This window comes from Thermobia domestica, chromosome 16, assembly GCF_964235325.1.
Source record: "Thermobia domestica chromosome 16, izTheDome1.hap1.1, whole genome shotgun sequence".
Lineage (NCBI taxonomy): Eukaryota > Metazoa > Arthropoda > Insecta > Zygentoma > Lepismatidae > Thermobia > Thermobia domestica.
The window spans coordinates 101,466,253-101,485,975 of NC_137469.1; the positions used below are offsets into that span (position 1 = coordinate 101,466,253).

Genomic DNA, 19,723 nt, shown 5'->3' on the forward strand with positions numbered 1-19,723 from the left:
GCTGTAGGGAAAGTGTGAGCTATTTTATCGAATATTTAATCTCCTGTGCTTTCAGCAAATCCTGTTTCCAAGATGCCAAAGGACAAAACCCCGTTGTCAATAAGACTTAAGCATTTCACGGAAGAGTTTGAGCATTTTCCCACCGATGGAAAAGTGCTCTATAGCCAGGTTTGTTAGAAGGGTGTCTCATGCGCTCAACGTTCCCAAGTTGTGCAACACATATTTACCTCACGCCATCAGACCCGAGCTTCAAAACAAAAGCATTTGCTAGTAACTGAATCTCAAGCTCAAAGTAGTCCAGGGCCACGGAAGTCTCAGTTTTCAAGTGATCTGTGCCGTGCTATAATATGTGCTGATATCCCTATTTGGAAACTAAACAATACAGTACTTCGTGAATTTCTGCAACAATACACACACGAAAAAGTTCCAGATGAATCTGCAATCAGAAAGCATTACGTGCCTGATTTATATGTGGAAACAATGAACTCTATTCGTGGGGAAATCGGTGATGGTCCTATTTGGGTGTCAATTAACGAAACAACTGATGTAGAGGGGCGACATGTTGGTAATGTTGTAATAGGTTTGTTGAAAGATAATGAAGTCAGCAAGCCTATCCTGTTAACTAGTGATTTGTTGCCGCGATGCAACCATCAAGCCATTGCAAACTCTTTAATGATGCTATGGGACTTTTGTGGCCTGGTGGTATCAAGCATAACAATGTCTTCCTTCTAGTGACTGATGCAGTACCGTACATGTGCAAAGCCGCAGAAGCTTTGCAAGTATTGTGTCCGAAGCTGTTACATCTAACTTGTCTTGCCCACACATTTCATCGTGTTGCAGAATTTGTTCGTTCTAGATTTTCACATGTGGATGCATTAATTTCAAATACAAAGAAGGTATTTTTGAAGGCTCCCAGTAGAGTTGAGAAATTTAAAGAACTGTTCCCTGAACTACCTCTTCCTCCTCAGCCGGTACTAACGAGGTGGGGAAGCTGGGTTGATGCTGTGTGTTACTATGCTACGAACTTTGATGCAGTGAAAGAAGTGTTACAACATTTTGATTCTGAAGATACATCTTCCATAGAAATAGCGAAACAAATGTTTGATGACGGGAAGTTGAAGCATGATATTGCCTACATTCAGAGCAATTTTTCGTGTCTCAGTAGTACTATTGAATCCTTGGAGAAATCATCATCTAGCCTTTCAGACAATCTTGAAATTGTTCGCTCAACAGTTGCTTCTATGGTAGGTGTGAAAGGATCGGTTGGTGATGCAGTGAATAAGAAGATAGCTTTCGTTTTGGAGAAAAATCCAGGCTATAAGACAATCTGTGCTATTAGTGGAGTGTTAAGTGAAGCTAAATCCGATGTCGTGGCTATTGAATACACACCTTCTGATTTGTGCAAGTTTAAGTATGCACCAATTACTTCGTGTGATGTTGAAAGATCGTTTAGTCAATACAAAGCTCTGTTGCGTGATAACAGGAGAGTAAATTTTGTAAATTTTGTGTTTGAAAATTTGAAACACATTTTTGTTCCTTACTGTTACGGAGATCGTCTGTTGAAATAGTGAAAAGACTAATTGAGAATGTTTTGTTCTTCACGATATTTTTTACTAAAATGTTTTGAGTGTGTAAGGTACGGGAAGGTTCTATAACGCTGGACGCCCATTAGAAGTACAATGGCATAAACAAAGTTTTCGTAAAAATTCCTTCCTAAATAAGGTTAATTAAGATTATTTAGATATTAGAGAGGTTAGGCTATGTTAGGTTAGTATCCTTGTACAGGTAGGCGGGCCAGTGTTCTAGAATTCTCCCGTAATGTACAATTGAACGATTTTTGGATGATTCCTGACAGTATAAATATGCAGCAAGACTTTGTGTGAAGTGAAACGACCATTTAGTGCATAGAAACTCTTTTATACGCGAAAACAAGATAAGTTTTCGGACTGAAAATTTGAAACTCATTCTGTTTCTTAGTGTTGCGGAGATCATGCTGGAAAAGTAACAGGTAGTAAACATTGTAATTGAATAAACAGGGGTGCCCACAAGGGGTGGCTATGACGCAAACTGCGTCATTGAAATATTTGGGGGGGGGGGTAAAAATCTATATAAATATGTTTGAGGGGGTGTAAAAATTAATCGAAAAGATTTTTTTTTTCATGGAAGAACACCTACGGATAGACAATTGAGGGGGGTGCGTCATGGACATGAGGGGGGTGGGCACCACTGGAATAAATATTGTATTTACCACATTAAATGTAGAAAACGTAATAGAAAATGCTGGTATTTTCATTTTACATATTTTGCTCTTTTGGAAGGGTTTTATTACATATTTTTGAGATTTTATGTGCATATATATGTACATATTTTCATTGTTTTTAGTACATAATTATCCGGGCCCTAGTGATCAGGAATCGAATCGAACAACAATTACAACTAATGTACGTAGATTACTAGACAGAAAACGGCTCCTGAACGTTGGGGTTACGACTAAAAGAAGCAGAAGAATTATCATGGTAATGTTAGCGTTTCATTTACAGGGTGGTGATACTGTTGATAGTGTAAATAGAGCGAGAAACACTTTTTGAATTGTGTATAACGGTGTAGAAGAAGAAACTCTTTTAGATGTTTTATTAGTTTGATATTATGTACTATAATGTTCAGAATAAGTTCAAGTTTGTGATGTATATCAGGATGTTTTAAATAAAGAAATTAAATGCCTTCAAGCAATCGGAAGATAATTGAATATGTAGAGTATGAATGTACCGGTTTTTGTTTCAGCAAGTTTCCGCTGCTACCAAGCAATAACTTACAGTATCGTCTGCAACAATTCAACTGTTCTTCTCAGTCCAGTAAGCATGTGTGCAGTTTTTAAATGATTCCTTAGAATATTGATATTCATGGTAGGATATTTATTAGGATGTTTCCGTTGCTTCATTAGCTATCATTAAGTAGCTATTTGAGGGGATAATATCGAAAATGTTTCTCATCACAAAAGGTGATGTTAGAAAAAAAAAAAGAGAAAGAAATCATGAATGATAGAATTATTTTTTCAAAATATTGTCTAGCTAATCTGGATATTGTCATAATATCCAGGTGCCTTATGTCAAAACTGGAGGTCAGTGGTGCCCAGGAACAGGTGTTTGTGCTCTACTTTCAAGTTTAACGCCCCACGATTATGCACCGAGGCTAAGGGAGATGATGATGATGACATGGGTGATAATGGTGGAATGACAAAAGTGGGAGAAAACGGGAAAACCATGCACATGGTGTTCGTCCACCAAAGCCTACGTGGCAGGTGTTGGGATCGACACAGGGACTCCACGCGCAAGAGGAGAGCGCTCTACCACTGAGCATCATGTCCCCGCCAGCCAGACAATGAGATACAAGAAAAACTAGAAGAGGTACAGATCGAGTGGATCTTTTATAAAAAATAAAATGAAATATAAAAGGAGAGCAAAAGCAAGTAAAGAGCTGATTAATTTAGTATTTGGGTGCCAGTGTTTGTCTCAGCTATTGTTGTACAATTCAATTACTTTCCGTTCTGAACGGTCTTCTCCTAAAATGATAATCGTAATCAGTAGAATTTGTATTTCTCAGTCTACACGAAATGGTACAAGGTATGTAGATCTTGTGGCTTTATTCTTTAGTGTTGAAAGTTACAATGCTTTTACCTGACGCATAAAAATAACCTTAGTTACATAACTTAGGTAGGGAACATTTAAAAATAGAAGAGTGGGGGGTAGATTTTGAACAAATGATTTTACGACGTAGTTTTCACGTATTTTCCGCTGCCTCGTAACTTTTTTTTTTCTGAGAAATTTATCTTAGATACAATATTATCCTAATAATCTGTACAAGTTGTGTATTTCGAGTTAATAAATATATATAAATTTTATAGCGTTGACATTCACTGTTTATATCAAGTAAAAAATTTCGAATGTTCAACAGTACACTGGCGTTATGATTACAGTTGACAGTGTGTGGAAAGGAGGAGAAACGCAGATGTGTTCGGTTCATTTTAATTCAACTAGAAAAGAGTGTAACAATTACGTACCATTATATTTTATTTTTCATCTGTTTCGTGGACCTGAAGAAAATAAAAGCTTTCTGCCGCAATCACAAAAACGGGTGATTTTTACTTTTAGTAGTAATTAAATGAAAGAAGAAAAATAGGTCTCAGAAATTAGTGGTACAGATAAAAACATAATCTGCAAACCCTAGGCTACAGTATTTTTATGCGAAACCATTTTTGACAGAAGTTAGTTTGTTAAAAATAAAACTGCCTCAGTTTGTTTCTTCATTAACTCTGAACAGGCTTTGTAGTGTCTGTGCGTCGTGAGGTTTGACTATGGCTATCAGAATTACTGGAATCAAAGTTAGAAACAATTGTCATGTATTTGGTTAGGACGCCTTTAGCAGTTCGTATACTAAAAGTTTAATGATTAAAAAGATCAATGAAATAACCAGTATATGTTATTGATTGCAAAACACATAATATATAGTTCATCTTATTACCTCACGGAGATAACGACAATGCAACTCTTACTTCGAAATTCCATTGAAAACCCAAGAATCAGATTGAAGGTTTAATTGTTTATTTGCCAAAGAATGGAAGTTGGAAGTAAGCGTTAGAGTCACATATACTCTTGAATTTCAGTCTTGACTAGAAAACAAGAACAAAAGGAAAGAAAGCTAAATTCTTAAAAGCCTAAAGCTGCAATTCTAATTTTACTGTAGCGCCATCTTACAGAGTTTGGACCTTAAAGATAATTTTATGGAAGGGTGGTTCCATTGTATATTTCTTTTTCTTTTTTTTCTTTTTCTTTCTTTTTTTTTTGTAAAAATTTAAAAAACTTACTAGTTTCACTAATAAGCTGAAGCATACAAGTGACTATCACAATCGATGACTAGTAACTTAAAGTAGTTTTACTGTAAATTTCCTAACCAGATAAATAGCGTAATGATACAAAGAATAATGTGCTCTAAAACTATCCTGTATGCCTTCTTTAATTGTTATGTCATTTTCTCCTAGGTGACTGTGGAACGAGATTTACATGTTCGTCGCATTTTCGATGAATGGCCGGTCGTATGGGAATTGATGTCATTGGTCGCTGCATATCGTCCTGCTCTGTGCTATTGTTCCGTTCTTTTGCGAGCTGTTGCAGCGACTCTTCTTTCGCAGTGGGCTTCTTGTCAAGTAGACAAAGCTTCAGATATGCCTCGATTGTTGACTATTACAATCAACTTGCTAGATCTCATGTCCTTGGGACAGCTTCTTCCACCGCCACTGTCAAGTATAAGAGATGTCCTGAAGAATTTAGCGCCGATGGAGGTAATTCCACACAGCACTTTGTTAAGTCTAGGATATTTGTATACAAAATGTCAAACAGCTTTGGAAGAAAAAAAATCAGGATTGTGGGACCTCTGCCGTACAAGTACTATTAAGGCAGAGTTTCTCTCTCTCTCTCTCTCTTTTTCTTTCTTTTTTTTTTTTTTCAAATGGGGAAATCCTTTTATGGTCAGAATGTTCTACAGACCACCGTGTTCTTGTCCCCTTCGAAAGTAAATTTAAGAATTAGCTTTAATGTTTTGAGTATATGTTGCTGCCACTATACTTATTTTTTAAAAAAAAGTATAAAATTCTTCTAATTTTATAAATTTTATATTGGTTTTAGATTTTGCATAATACAAAATAATTAATAAATGCATATTAGATTTTTCAAATAATTGAAGGCTATCAATAACATTTTATAACAGCAAACCTATATAAGTTATTAGAGTTTATGTTATTAAATTGCATTATCTATTATTTATATAATCCGGGGATTCTCAAACTGGGTTTGCAAAGGAAGGTGAAAAAGACAAGTGTTAGTAGAATCTAGCAGCGGAAAAAAATTTAAAGAAGGGAGTGCCCTCAAAAAGCCGGAATTTTTCACCTTATTTTATCGTCGCAATCTTCGAAGCAAGAAAAACATTCGTAGATTTGTGTCTTGCCCAAAGCAGAATCATTAAAAGCTTGGCGAAGCATAACAGCAGTCTCAGCTGCAGTTTTTTCCAACAAGAAACAAAATTTAACATAGGTCTGCCATTTCAGCAATCAATTAGAAATCCCAGACTTGTGCCGCAGTACTACAAACAATACAACACTACAAACGAACCGCTCAGCACAAAGTAATATCAACTTGCAGATTAATGCAAGATATCCTATACTAATGGCACCTAGCGGCACAAGCTGTAACTACATCGGTAATCTGCTCAACATTATGCTTTTGGAGGGGGGGGGGGAGAGACACCCTTTCGTATTTTAATAGACATATTTTTATTTCCATATTTATTGCGAAGTATATCAAAAAATATTAAATAGTAACAGCAATAATCAAAAAAGCGTATTGCAAACCGAAAATTACTTATAGGGTCTCTGGTAGGAGAGTGTAAAAGGTGGTGATATGAAATAGATTTAGAAATCCTGAATAATCTGCACATGTTTGAGAATCTTAGCTATAGTATGTGGTACACAATTTATTTGTATTTTGTTTTGTTTTTGGGAATTAATGTTCAACCTAACAGGACCATAATTTGAGAACAGTGTAGACCACATTTGAACACAGGGTTATAACTTCGATCTTAGATTATGTATGCTTTGCAGTGCACAAATTATTAATTAGATTAGAATTTCGGTTCCTTTTAACACCGAAGCTATATGAGATGTGGACCTACAGTTTTAGGTGGAATCTGAAATGCGTTCAAAATTTTCAAGATTTTCCCACCGAGACCGCGTGCACCAAAGGCGCGCTAGCCTCGACATCAAGGAAAGCTTACAAATTATTGAATGTTCATGGTTCTTAAAAGATATCAGTTTCATTCTTTTTTTTAAAAAGAATATTGCAGGAATAAAAGAATAATATTGTACATTTCTAGAAAGTACAAAATACTGAAGCTAACCAATGTTTCTGAGATAATCTTCATTCTTGTCCGGTTTGGCGTTTAAGCCAGTGGCGTCATCATTTATTTAAAGACTTATTCTTTGAACATGAGGATATGACCAAAACCATTTTATTAAGAAGCATTTTTAAATATTAAAATAATTACACTGATTTTTTCATAATAAACTTTCGCAATGTTAAAAAAAATGCGGGCTAGATTGGTATGATCACTGAACTGTCTGTTTACGTAATTTTTAATTCATTTTACCATAATTTGTTTTGCATTTATAATGGTATCCTTTATCTTACAAGGAGTAATGAAATTGTTCAATGTCAGCAGTATGTAGTGGTATCGGATCCGAAGGAACCACACGAAACGTCTTCATGGTTGACTACCCGCAGAGGGCATTAGTAGTAATAGTTGTTAAAAGGGAAATAACCAATGGTATGCAATTAATTTTGTGTAGAATTGATATGAGCTGTTGTTTTAAAAATATTAGCTTCTGCTATTTCCAAAATTGCAATATTCTTGTTGACGGAACTGAGTGCTGTACTGCATGAGGATGCTATAATATTCCTCGAAACACCATTCTTGACTTACATTCACCCATTCCGCGATGAATTGGAGCTTTTGTAGCAGGTAACGGTACTTCTACACTGGATTAAGCAAGTGCTACTTTAAGTTTCCATTATTTTCATATTTGTGTATATTTACTTAAATTGAGAAAGCACGTGTTGAAGAACGTTAATACTTTACATAATCAAACACTCTAAACGAAAATTGGTTAACCCAAGGTAATGCTTGTCATTAATCCTTCATTCACTAGACGGCTACAGAACTGCCAAAATTTGAGCTGCGTAAAACAGACATTGGCTTTGATGCCGAGGTTCCCATTAAACATATAATCAATCAATCTGGTTGTTAATTTTTGAGGTTGGTTAGCAGAAATTTATTGGTGTGGTTTCATCTTTTTTTTTTTTTTTTTTTTTTTTAAATTTATTTATAGGTCCTCCATCTGTTGAAAGACGTTTGGAATTATATGCGTGACAATGTACCATCTCCAGCATTGTTTAGTCGAGATTCATCCGGATTGGTATGGCGAGACTCTAGTTTGGCGAAACCCGATTTACAATACACCCATCATTTACGTTTGTTAATGCAAAACAATGTTCAACATCTGGGTAGTTTATATTCGCAACTGTTTTTTACAGAGGATGAGTAAAACAATTAATTCCTGTCATTGTATTATAGTAAACAAATAAAATATGTATGTTTTTACAATTGAGAGGCGTTTTCATTACATATCTACAAAATCAGAAACTTTCAGAAGAAACACGCATTAACTAATATTTTTCGCGTATTCTCATTTAAGACTTAATTATAATCCATAGTTACATTGGAAAGTTGTAATGATCCTCATTTCGTTACATTATTTTTCATTCTTTCTTGTCTTCCATTGTAAGCATTTTCCCTGTTTCTTTTTTACTTTTATTTTACTTATTTCTAATTATAGTATGTCTTTTCACCAATGCTTTGTCTGAATGTGTGGGGTTCCTAATTCGATCTCCGGCCAAGTAAGTTTGTGGTGAACAAACAACACTGTGTCCGTGGGTTTTCTCGAGGTACTCTAGTTTCATCCCACATTATCATTCCACCATTATTTTTTTTATTTTTTCATCATCTCTTGCTTTAATCATCCGTTTCCCGTAGCCTAACGAGCACAATTCTGGGATGTTAAGTGAAAGATTTAATTTAATTTAATTTTTTGGCTGACGCATTATACTTGCACTTGTACTGCTGGTAGTATACTTGCACCAGCTATGTTCAGTTGTATTAATATCTGAGATGCTTCATTGTAATTTCTACTTCTGTTATTTGTCAAATTTATCATTAGTTATGCTACTAAAATAACATATATGCATATATTGTGGACTTACCCCGCGTTAGTGTCTGAATTTCGGGAATGTTCTAGCGAGACAACACGGGACAGCCCCCTTCCGTTCAACTTCCAGGATGAACGGGAAACCAGAAAAACTTAAACAAGTCATAAGCGAGAGGTAAAGGACTTGAAATGACAAGTCAGAATTAATAATAGTTATGCTCCTATATTTCGTATTAGCAATTGTATTTTAAAGTGTAGAGTGTGTATCTAGTTGCGGATGAGTCAATCCTGCCAGATCTCGATAAACATTACTGGACATTATACCAATGATAACTGTCAGAGAAGGAACACATACCCGATGGATCCTGGTCGTCCTCCAACGTCTAAATGATGAACTGGGCCTGCAGTGGTGACCTCCTGAAGAAGTTGGCAGTGGACGCCGTCCTCGCCGGAGAGCAATGATGTTTCTTCTACAGATACCTCCTATGCGGCCATTTGCAAACCTCAAGTATCTCAAGTTTCTTGGAGTAGACGTAGCTGGTCACAACTCCGTCGGCTCGTAAAACTCCTCGGAGAACTTTTATTTATCACTTTTGATGCTTCGTCTTACTTTCCTCTATCGGACACTTTTAGCTCGGCTTTCGCACTGTTTCTCCCACTCTTTCCTCCTCGAGACCGCCGACTCCCTGGTTTTGTTCTGCTTCCCCTTCCGGGATTTAGCCTCATCATCCTTACGTCAAAGGTTCGTTGTTCTCTGCTCCAGGAAACTTGTCAGTTTCCTCATAGTTGATCAGCGACGAGAATCTCCAGAATGTCCGCGTCGGCGATACTAGCAGTTTTGACATACCCGAAATTGTATTGGTGTTAACAAATTACTTACAAAGTTTTATTACATAAATTTCCTTAATTCTTTCCAGTTAGTAACTATTTCGGATTCTTTTTCTCCTTTACAAAAGTTACAATAATGCGCCGCGTCGTATCTTCCTGAATGCCAGAGTTATATAATCATTACATCAATCTTAACGCACAACTCGTAACTTGTGTAATGTTTTTATTATTTAACATTTCTTTACCTCATACTGCTACAATGACTCAATGGATATTTTTTTAATTTTCAAGAAACCATAGAGATGATTAGTAAAATAGAAAATTCAATAAAATAAATATTGAGAATATATGCTCTGGGCTACAATATTGTTTTCACCATTTGAAAGGTATTCCATGTGTACTTCATACTTTGACAATATTAATTTGAAATTGGACGCTACAGATCTTTTAGTTTCCGTGCCAGATCTCTTCCTCTACAATTTTGGTAAAATGTTACTTCGCTTGTATTGATATAAATAACTTGTGTGGTAACGAAAATAAGAGCTTCATTACAAAGTTTTATTTTGAAAAATTAACTACAAACTTGCTTAACAGCTACCACTGTGATTCTTAAATAAAGATTTCGTTTGGTTAAAGAAAATTGAATGTGCTGAGATTCCTAGTGAGACACTTCTATGAGCACAGCGACAGAATAGTTATTTCCAATACTAGAAGTAGACAGAATCCAATTATGTTCGAATGGAATGCCAATGAACTCGAAACAACTCGAGATAGTTGATGAGCTATTTGAAAAAAAGAGGCCAAGAGTTAAACTTAGGAAAGGTCCACAAACAGTATTAAAATCCACAGTCGAATAGTATTCAACCGTAAAGAAGGATGGACGAAATGTCATCAAATAACGCAAGAACAGGTATCTACAACATGCGGGTTTAAATGCACGGTTTCAAGCAATTCCACTGAAATCCATAATATCATTTCCTTTGCCTTATATATATATATATATATATATAAAAACGAAAAAAAAAAAACGGTCAGTGATTGGTGGTTGTGATCATTGGGACTTTTTCTCAGAATCACAATATCTAAAATATATCACGGTTTAAAGCAATTATATCAAAATCCTAAATATCGTTACGTTTAGTTGTTTTCAAAAAAGTGGCCTCGTAGTCGCCAAACGGTCAGTGGTTGGTGGTTGTAGCCCATTGAGACTTTTTTCTCAGGATCACAATATCTACAACATATCACGGTTTCAAGCAATTCCACCGAAATCCAAAATATCGTTACCTTCCGGTTTTTGTTTTTATTATAAAAGAAGTGGCCTTGTAATGGCCAAATGGTCAGTGATTGGTGGTTTATGCCCATTGAGACTTTTTCCCAGAATCACAATATCTACAACATATCACAGTTTAAAGCAACTCCACTGAAATCCAATTTCCATAAGGATTGTGCGGGCTCCTTTATAGGCTTAGGATGAGGACAGATGTCGGGTTTTAATGCACTGATGTATTGTAAGTTGCACGTAGCTTATCAAATCTAAAGTTGTAGCTTCTGGTGCTTCAATTGAATACGAATGAACAGTAATATTATTTCTTCTAGTTAGTTAGAGTGAGAGTGAGTGTGTGTGTGTATTTGTCTGTGCGTGCATATTCCCTGACATAAGCGCCACTAAAGAGAGAATGCAGAGATTGATTTCCTCCTTTAGTTTTGTGTATAAAATCCTCAACGCATCTTATACCTGTAGCAGGCATTACAACGCTCCTATTTTTCCTATAAATTTGCGTCTCTTCCTACATTTTTAACGAAATCTCCTATATTTTCGTCATTGCTACATCCACTTGTGAAAATGGCATAAGGAAATAAGGTGTGGGTAGTTGGAGGGCCTTTTATCTCCACAGTTGAATGGTTAAATGGAGACTCTTCTGTGTTTCGTCCTTTCCTGCTTAATGTCTGAAGATAATTACACCAAACAACATACAGTTAGCGCAAAAAATGTTCATACACCTACAAAATGGAACAGAAAATAAACTAGTTTCGTTATATTCATTAAAAAGTTCCAGGGAATAGTGATTTTAAGGACTTATAAATTTAGGTGTATCAATACTTTTTGCACTAATTGTAGGCAAATAATTGTAGAGTATGTTACACAGTCAAATCTTACCTTAAAAGCACCAGCTGCAGAATGTTTACATTTTAGATTTTATTTTACATTTCAGATAGTTGTTCCAGGAGGGATTTTTTTTTTATTTATTTCTACCTATTGGATAATTGAAATGTTCCCTCCAATAGAGGCAGAAATATATGAGTTTCTTTGTTCCTTGTTCTTTCTAAATGTTCCAGGAAATAATTGAAAATTCGTGAACTGAGCCTTTTTCACACAGCTTCACGAAACCTCGTATATATGTTTTTCTATTAGCATTAAAAAGCCTAATGTAGCTATACGGTAATATCATATCGTAGTCATTGTAATGGTGTAGATTTCTCTGTCTTGTATAACATGCACTGAATAATGCTAAATATTTATACAATATATATATATATATATATATATATATATATATATATATATATATATATATATATATATATATTTTCGTTAAATGATAATAATGTCCGAAGGTGAGGCATATATACCAATACATAGACCTCATGCAGTTGAACATCAAGAAAATAATACTAAACGTAAAAAATGAAAACTGTGCGAGAACTATGCCACTTACTATGGTGAAACTGATACTTAAATATATCCTCATTAAGCTTATTACGACACTACGAAGGCAACCATGCAAATTATGGGTAGGGTAACTGTCCCAATAATTGACAGTATAAGAACAGTCTTTGACAAATTGCATGTTTTTTCACCCTTTAAATGGGCCCGTCTTACTGATCTCTCGTATAGTTACGAAGGCATCCTTCCTTCATCCATACACACCACCATGAAAATAATAGACTGATAATTATTATTTTTTAATATATGTATATGAAAGGTTGTTCATTGTACCAGAAATTGACACTGTGATTTGAGAGAATCACCAGTAATTGACACATCGTGACCTACTAATTGACATCTCTTAATATCTTATTCCAATGAACCATATAATTTTCTACTAACTTTCCAAGCTGATTTATAAGTTTATATTTACATAAACATATGTTTATTTCTTTCTCTAATAGAGCTATTACAGTATTTTTGTATACAACGGATGTTAATACTGAAATAATACAAATATTCATAGCACAGAAAAAGAAAATTTACTGAAAAATTCACTTTATGACTAAGAAGTCATGGGTAAAATACAGAGTGAGGAAAAAGTCTGGATACACCCTTATAAAAGTCAGACGGTGTGAGAAATCATAATGTCGTTTGGTATGGGGTGTCTATAAGTGGAGCCACAATTTATAGGGGCTATGGCGACAGCGGTGGCCATCTTAGATTTGGGTTACGTTTTTGAAATGGGAAAGGGGTTATGTCACCTATCATTTTACACTGTCTTTTTCTGGGGAATACACCTGTGCAATCCGTTTTGCGAAATCTTTATTTGTGTAGAGTTATGACCTGTTAAAATTTGGGACACTTGTCAGAGTCGGCATTACAGCATATTGTCAATATGACCTCCATTGCGCTGGATACACAACTGGAGTCTATTTTGTCAGTCCTGCTACAGACGTTACAGGGTCTGTGGGTCTACAGAGGCACATTGGTTATATATTCGTAAAAGGGTTCTCCAGTCATTCATCCCGACGAAGTTTTTCTTATTGGCCAGTTGTCAGGCACATTTTGCACAACTCACCTGGAATGCGAGCATACGGGAACACTATAAATGGCAGGACAGTACCATTGGTGCACACAGTGAGAGATACGGTGATGAAGGCTTTATCTGAACCTTAAATTATGTTATACCTGTTTTTTCTCCTCTTGGTCCAATAGTTTCTGGATTCAACTGGAATGCGGCTTTGTCGCAGTTGAAAACACGAGAGGAACCCAGCGTTTTGTCTTCCATTTATGGTTGTATTTCGTTACACCAGTTACGAATTTGCTGTTCGGAGACAGTCACACGCTGGCTTGTGAGCTGCTCAGGTATTCATTTAGCTAATTCGAGGTGACGCCCCATAAATGATTCATACCAATGACGGCCAGGTTTTCATGAATGGATTTTGACGTTTAGAGTTCAAAACAATTTTCTGATATGTTACTAGAACATAATTCGTTAACGGGAAACCACGCTTTGCAATCGAAAGTTCCCCAATCAACAATACGGTTTTCTTCGGTCTCAGTAACTACTGTCTGTTGCCTCATTTTCCTACCCTCTGGAGACCTTCCTGAACACTTGTATTAATAAGGTTGTTCTAGGAACCTCGAACTGTTTCCTTGCAGTTGCATATGACATTCTACTCTTTCTGTTGCGATTGCACTTTGAATACTCGAAGAAATGTTTCGATTTACCTGGAATTACATTTGATGGTTTCGTCTTTCTTCTAAGCTTATCCATGGTTGGCAATTGTAAAGAAACAAAGTAGAAACTTTCCTTAGTTTAATCAGTGTAAAGCATTTACAGTATGCATAGATTTTTTTAAACTTAATGGTTATTGTAGGCTACTCTACTCGTGGCAACGTGCCAAGTAAGAGTAATGCAGATTAAGGGAAGGCACTTGCTTAAAAGTCACACTTAACGCTCAAACAGACAAAGAAAAATAAAGAAAAAGACGTAGGAGGACTTAATCCCGTACCAAGAGGTATTTACCACTTCCAGAAAAAAATTAAAAAGCAAGGTCGGTTCTTTGTTAATCACAAAGGTGTCAACCAAGGACCTTTCGAATTATAACAAATCACACTAACTCAGGTGTGCCTTGGTAAATAGTTCGTACAATTCTTCTGCAGTAGCCTAGTAATTGACACCCCCTGTCAACTACTGGGATTTTATAAGAAATAATGTTTTTAACTTTATTAGTCAACTTAACTCCAAGGAAGTACGCGGTATACAAATTTCTACTGATATTTATTGAGCTTAGGCAAATCACCAGTAATTGACAGGGGATGTCAATTACTGGTTATAGCATATAACCTGTGACCAATAATTGACACCCCCCTGAAAACTTGGTTTCACTTTCAAAAAGCTATATTTATTGGTTTAGTCTGATCTATTAGTCCTTCAATTACCTCAAAACATCTTCAACTCGTCAGTTTTTATTATGATCTATTTGATATGCACCGGATACAGAAACAACATACCTTAAGATAAACCGTTACTAGAAGTCTGAAAAAACAGTTCACTTCTCACTTTCCATCAATGTTCTGCTACTTTTGAAGTACTACTACCGAGTGGCAAATATTAGCAGTAGTGTAGGATTGACAACACTACAAAGGAATAAAAGATGACAGCATTTGCTCGTACTTCGCCCCGCAGTCTTGTGGTGTGAAAAAGACGACAGTGTCAATTACTGGTACACTGTCAATTACTGGGACAGTTACCCTAATGAGATATAACCTAAAAGTCTTAAATTTTGACTAAAATATTGTCCAAATGTAGGGCATATATCAATCAACAGATCACACACAGTTGAACATAATATGCTTTGAGGGTAAGACAGTAGAGTAGAGTAAGATATTTTATGGATGTGCCAACAGCGGTTTTTTTTTTTTTTTTTTTTTTTTTTTGCATCCATGCAACGACCTAACAAACAGATAAACAAATAAAGACAAAACCAACAATAATAAAACTAGGAACAAGTTAATTAAAATACGTGAAAAAAAAAAAGATCCACACAAGAGCTAAAATTAAATTGCATGCAAAACGTCAAGGTCTCTTAAAAGTAGCAGCAGTCCAGGCAGAAAACGAGTGTCATCACCAAGGAACAAGTGCAGAGGCCTATTCCACCATTGAACTTTGCAACTTCCTGAGTTCCACCACTATTTTTGAAGAACTTTGCAATTTGATGTTCTGCAACTGCAAAGTTGCAAAGTCTGTAAAGTTATTTACTCATGAACAGAAAAAGGGTTTCGAGATATGAATGTAATTGAAAGATGAAGAACAGGGTATAGAGTCATAAATTACAGTGTATAGTGGGAATTTTATATTAGTGTATGATTAGACTTTTTATAAACGACAAAGATGACATGCTATGTTAGATTAAAATCGGTGTGTAATGAATAACTAACATTTCTGTTGCGAAGTAGAAATTACTAATTGAGTTAATTCATGTGTTCCAGTAAAGTAAATGTGTTCCATTATTTCATTTGGATTGAATCCTAAGTTAGTTGTAATTGTTACTATGAAGTGCTATGGTACCGGTTTCATAAATCTTATTTATTTTGAGTCGTGTTTGTTCTTAAGCAAATATTTCTGCAAGTAGGTTATTTTGCAATCGCTTTCATGACAAATGTGTTTCTTATAAACAAGTACAGAATAACTTTAAAAAGGGTATGTTTTCCCAATGCATTTTATACAAGAATTTATTTATTTACACTTCCGTAGTTAGTGTCGTGTCTTGCGGCAAACCTAATAAATTCTTAATATAATAACCTCCGAAACATTTTCAAACGACAATGGCTCTTAGTCAATCAGTCAGGCAAAGTGAAACTTCTCTTTGCAAAATACGACACAACTTTGCAAACTCTTCCTTTGAACTTTGCAGATGATGGTGGAACAAAAGTCAGAAATTTCTGCAGTCTTTGCAAGTTTTCGCTTTACACTTTGCAGAAGTATTTTTTCGTGGAACATAAACCTTGCAGCAAATTGCAAAGTGAAAAGTTGCAAAGTTCAATGGTGGAATAGGTCCCAGGTCGTCAGTAAATTTGTAATGTTGTCGATGTCGAGCCAGAGCGAGGCAATCGACAAGAAGAAGATGAATAGATAATAGGTCTCCACAAAAGACACATTCTGGAGCTGCAACGCCACGTGAAAGATATGCATGAGTCAAATGACTGTCCAATACGCAGTCGAGTTAAAACTATTTCTTCTCGACGAGACTGTCGGGAACTAGAGCTCCCGACTCCTAAGCATGGTTTAATGGCATGCAATTTGTTATGTGCGAGATCCCATTCCGACTGCCATTGGTGTAAAAGACAAGAGGTGAACACCGGGTAAAGATCAGTGCAAGCGAGGGGCATCACGAGTGCAATACCTTAAAGAGCTGCATCTTTTGCCACAGAATCCGCCTGCTCATTACCAGGAATGCCAACATGGCTAGGAATTCAACAAAAGTGGACAACTCAGCCGGCACAAGTAAAGAATGTCATTTTAACAAAATACGTTGAACCAGAGGATGTCGAGTGTAAACATTACTAAGGCTGGTAAAGACACTCTTGGAATCAGACAAGATCAGAATAGGGCAATATTATGGGACATAGCATAGTCTAAGGCTTTAAGAATAGCCAGCAGCTTAGCACTGAAGATGGATGGAAACGAAGGGAGTCGGTAACCATAACGGGCAGGGCCAAAGACAAACTCACAGCCAACAGAGTCTTCTCGTTTCGAGCCATCTGTATAAAATTGTGAGAAGTCAGCATAGTGTTGTAACAGAGAGCGAAACTCCTGCTGAAAATTGGTGATCACTCGTGGTAGACTTACTAGCAGGGTTGGGTAATTACGCGTAAAAAAAGGTTTTCTACGTGACGTGTAAAATACGCGTAAAAAACGCGTAATTTACGTAAAATACGTAAAAAATTAGAAACAGGTCTACAAATTAAAAGAAAATGTTCTACGCGCAGAGCTTTAAAAAGATTCTTAAAATTGTATGGAATCTAGCTGGATTTTGCAAAACTTAACCCGTAAGCATAAACTGGGAATTTCGTATTGGCTTTGTAAAGTAGCATTGTATAATACGGTTTGCATGCGTGACTGTTCAAAACCCATTTCATCATGTTTCATGTTTTAAACCCTCTGTAATCGAGAAAAGTTTTATGCCAGAGAAGCCATGGTAGAAACTATTGTGCAATATAACAATTGTAAGCCTTCGTGGTCTCCATTTGTCACGACTTCCTGCAATGTCTGAGAAAAGCACCACGAACAAGTAGAGGAGTTTCTGTTGGAAAACCTCGGCCCTTCAGGAATAATTAGCTACCAGCAATTTTGGGGGAAAATGTGGAAATTTTGAAGAACTTATGAAGAAGGGAATTACAACACCACGCACATTCTGGTATTTCGCTACTCGGCAAATAAGGAATTGTCGGAATTTGCTATGAAGTTACTGAACATCCTAGCATCTTCAGCGCAAATTGAAAGACTTTTTCCCTAATTTGTCTTTTGTCCATAATGTCACAAGAAACCGGCTCAGCTTCGAACGTTCGAAGAAACTACTTCAAATATACTACACCCTCAAATTACAAGACCACTCAAGTTATGAATATTAGTGTTATTAAGAGTATTGTGTTCGAATTGTACTAAACAATAATGGAAATGGCATGTAAGTTTTTTTTAGAATTAAAATAATGGCTAAGTTTTAAATGAAATGATATACGAAGTTTTATTGGAACCAAGTGAAATATATTCAGTATTCGAACTAGGAAGAAAGACAAATTGTTTCTTTCCACACACACACACACAAAAACGAAGAAACAAGTAGTTCAATATTCTGTTGAGTATTTTCTTCAGTTTTGTCTATTTATTATGAGCATGAAAAATGTCTACATTAAATGTTCAAATGATAGTCAAGTGCTAAGGGAAGTAATATATTTAGTGTTGTTGGACTTGGAAGAAATGAGCAAAATATAGTGAGAATCTAATATAATATATAATGAGAATCTAATAACTTTTACATCGAAAATTCAATATGTCCCAGTGCTAAGTGAAGTGGTATATATAGTATCGTTGAGACGTGGAAGAAAAACAAATCAGTTTATTCTAAAATTTCATTATTTCAATATTCTGATCTGTATTTTTCGTATCAGTTATGTGTGTGTGTTAGTGTGTAATATAAAGGTGAAATGAGCTTAACAGTCAATATCTTTTTCTTTTCTAATAGAAGTTTCAAAGTATACTGAAATATTTCGAGTTTTATATTAAAAGCTGCAAAGGTATAACAATAAATTGTTATAATCAAAAGGTTACTTGATACTTTCAAACATATCCGAACCAACACATATTTTTAATGTATGTGCTTATATGTTGGGTGGTTGTGCTTGGGTGTGCGCTAATAGGTGGAAAGTAGTAGTGGTCCGGCGAGGGTCTATCCAAAATTATCTTTTATTACTATGATTTGGCATGAAATCATTACTTTTAAATATAATGTTTAGAAGATAATAATGTTTTAATGCTTAAATAAGAAAACTAAGCTTACAATATAACCACTATTAAATGTTCTTAGTTTTAATGAAAGAAATATAGTTTTCTACGTCTGCGTAAAAAACTGGTTTTATACATGACGTATATTACTAGTAAATTACGCGTAATTTACGTAAAATACGTAACAAGTAAATTACCTTGCCAACCCTGCTTACTAGAACTCGCCAACTGAAATGATATAGGAGGACAAGCAAGCTTCCAGGGCGGAACAGGAAGAAAAATCAACGGAAAAATATCCGGCAAAGCAAGAGCTAAGTCATGTGAACGTTGTAATGCACGAATCCCAAAAGGTCGACTGACACGAGGTCGTGCCGCATAGCGACAACAGCGATCACCCGCTTCAAGAACGAAAGAAGAAGGATGATTAGGAAGTGCTTTAAGTCGTGCAAAATATCGGAGGATCAAACAAGTGCGAGGATGAAGAGAAGGTTCATGAGCATCAACGTACAGGCTAGGTATAGGGTTAGTACGAAAAGCTCCTATATACAAGCGAATACCAAGATGATGGACTGTATCCAGCTGTCGAAGAACAGATGGCCGAGCGGAGGAATAAACCACGCAACCCTAATCCATTTTAGAATGGACCAGAGTACGGCAGAAATGTAGAAGTACTGTACGATTAGCACTGATGAGAGAGGACTTGCAAAATCGCAAGCAAGTATATTTCAGATCACGCACATGTTCACACCAAGTTAATTAACGGTCGAATTGCATGCCAAGAAATCGAACACTGTTAGCAAACGAAAGGCGCGTTCCACGAAAATAAAGATCAGGATTTGAAACACAGGAACGTAACCGATAAAAATGA

At 35.8% G+C, this 19,723-nt stretch overlaps 1 protein-coding gene across 2 annotated transcripts in view; it reads left to right on the top strand.

The window, feature by feature from the left end:
• omd (integrator complex subunit 5 omd) overlaps window positions 1–8,210 on the top strand; it is a 135,896-nt gene extending 127,686 nt beyond the window's left edge. For both annotated transcript variants that reach the window (XM_081742839.1, XM_081742838.1), the window contains exons 10-11: window positions 5,036–5,335; window positions 7,934–8,210. In XM_081742839.1, the coding sequence (XP_081598965.1) occupies window positions 5,036–5,335; window positions 7,934–8,149 (516 nt within the window). In that variant the 3' untranslated portion in view covers window positions 8,150–8,210. The remainder of the gene's footprint in view (window positions 1–5,035; window positions 5,336–7,933) is intronic.
• The last annotated feature ends 11,513 nt before the right edge of the window (window positions 8,211–19,723 follow it).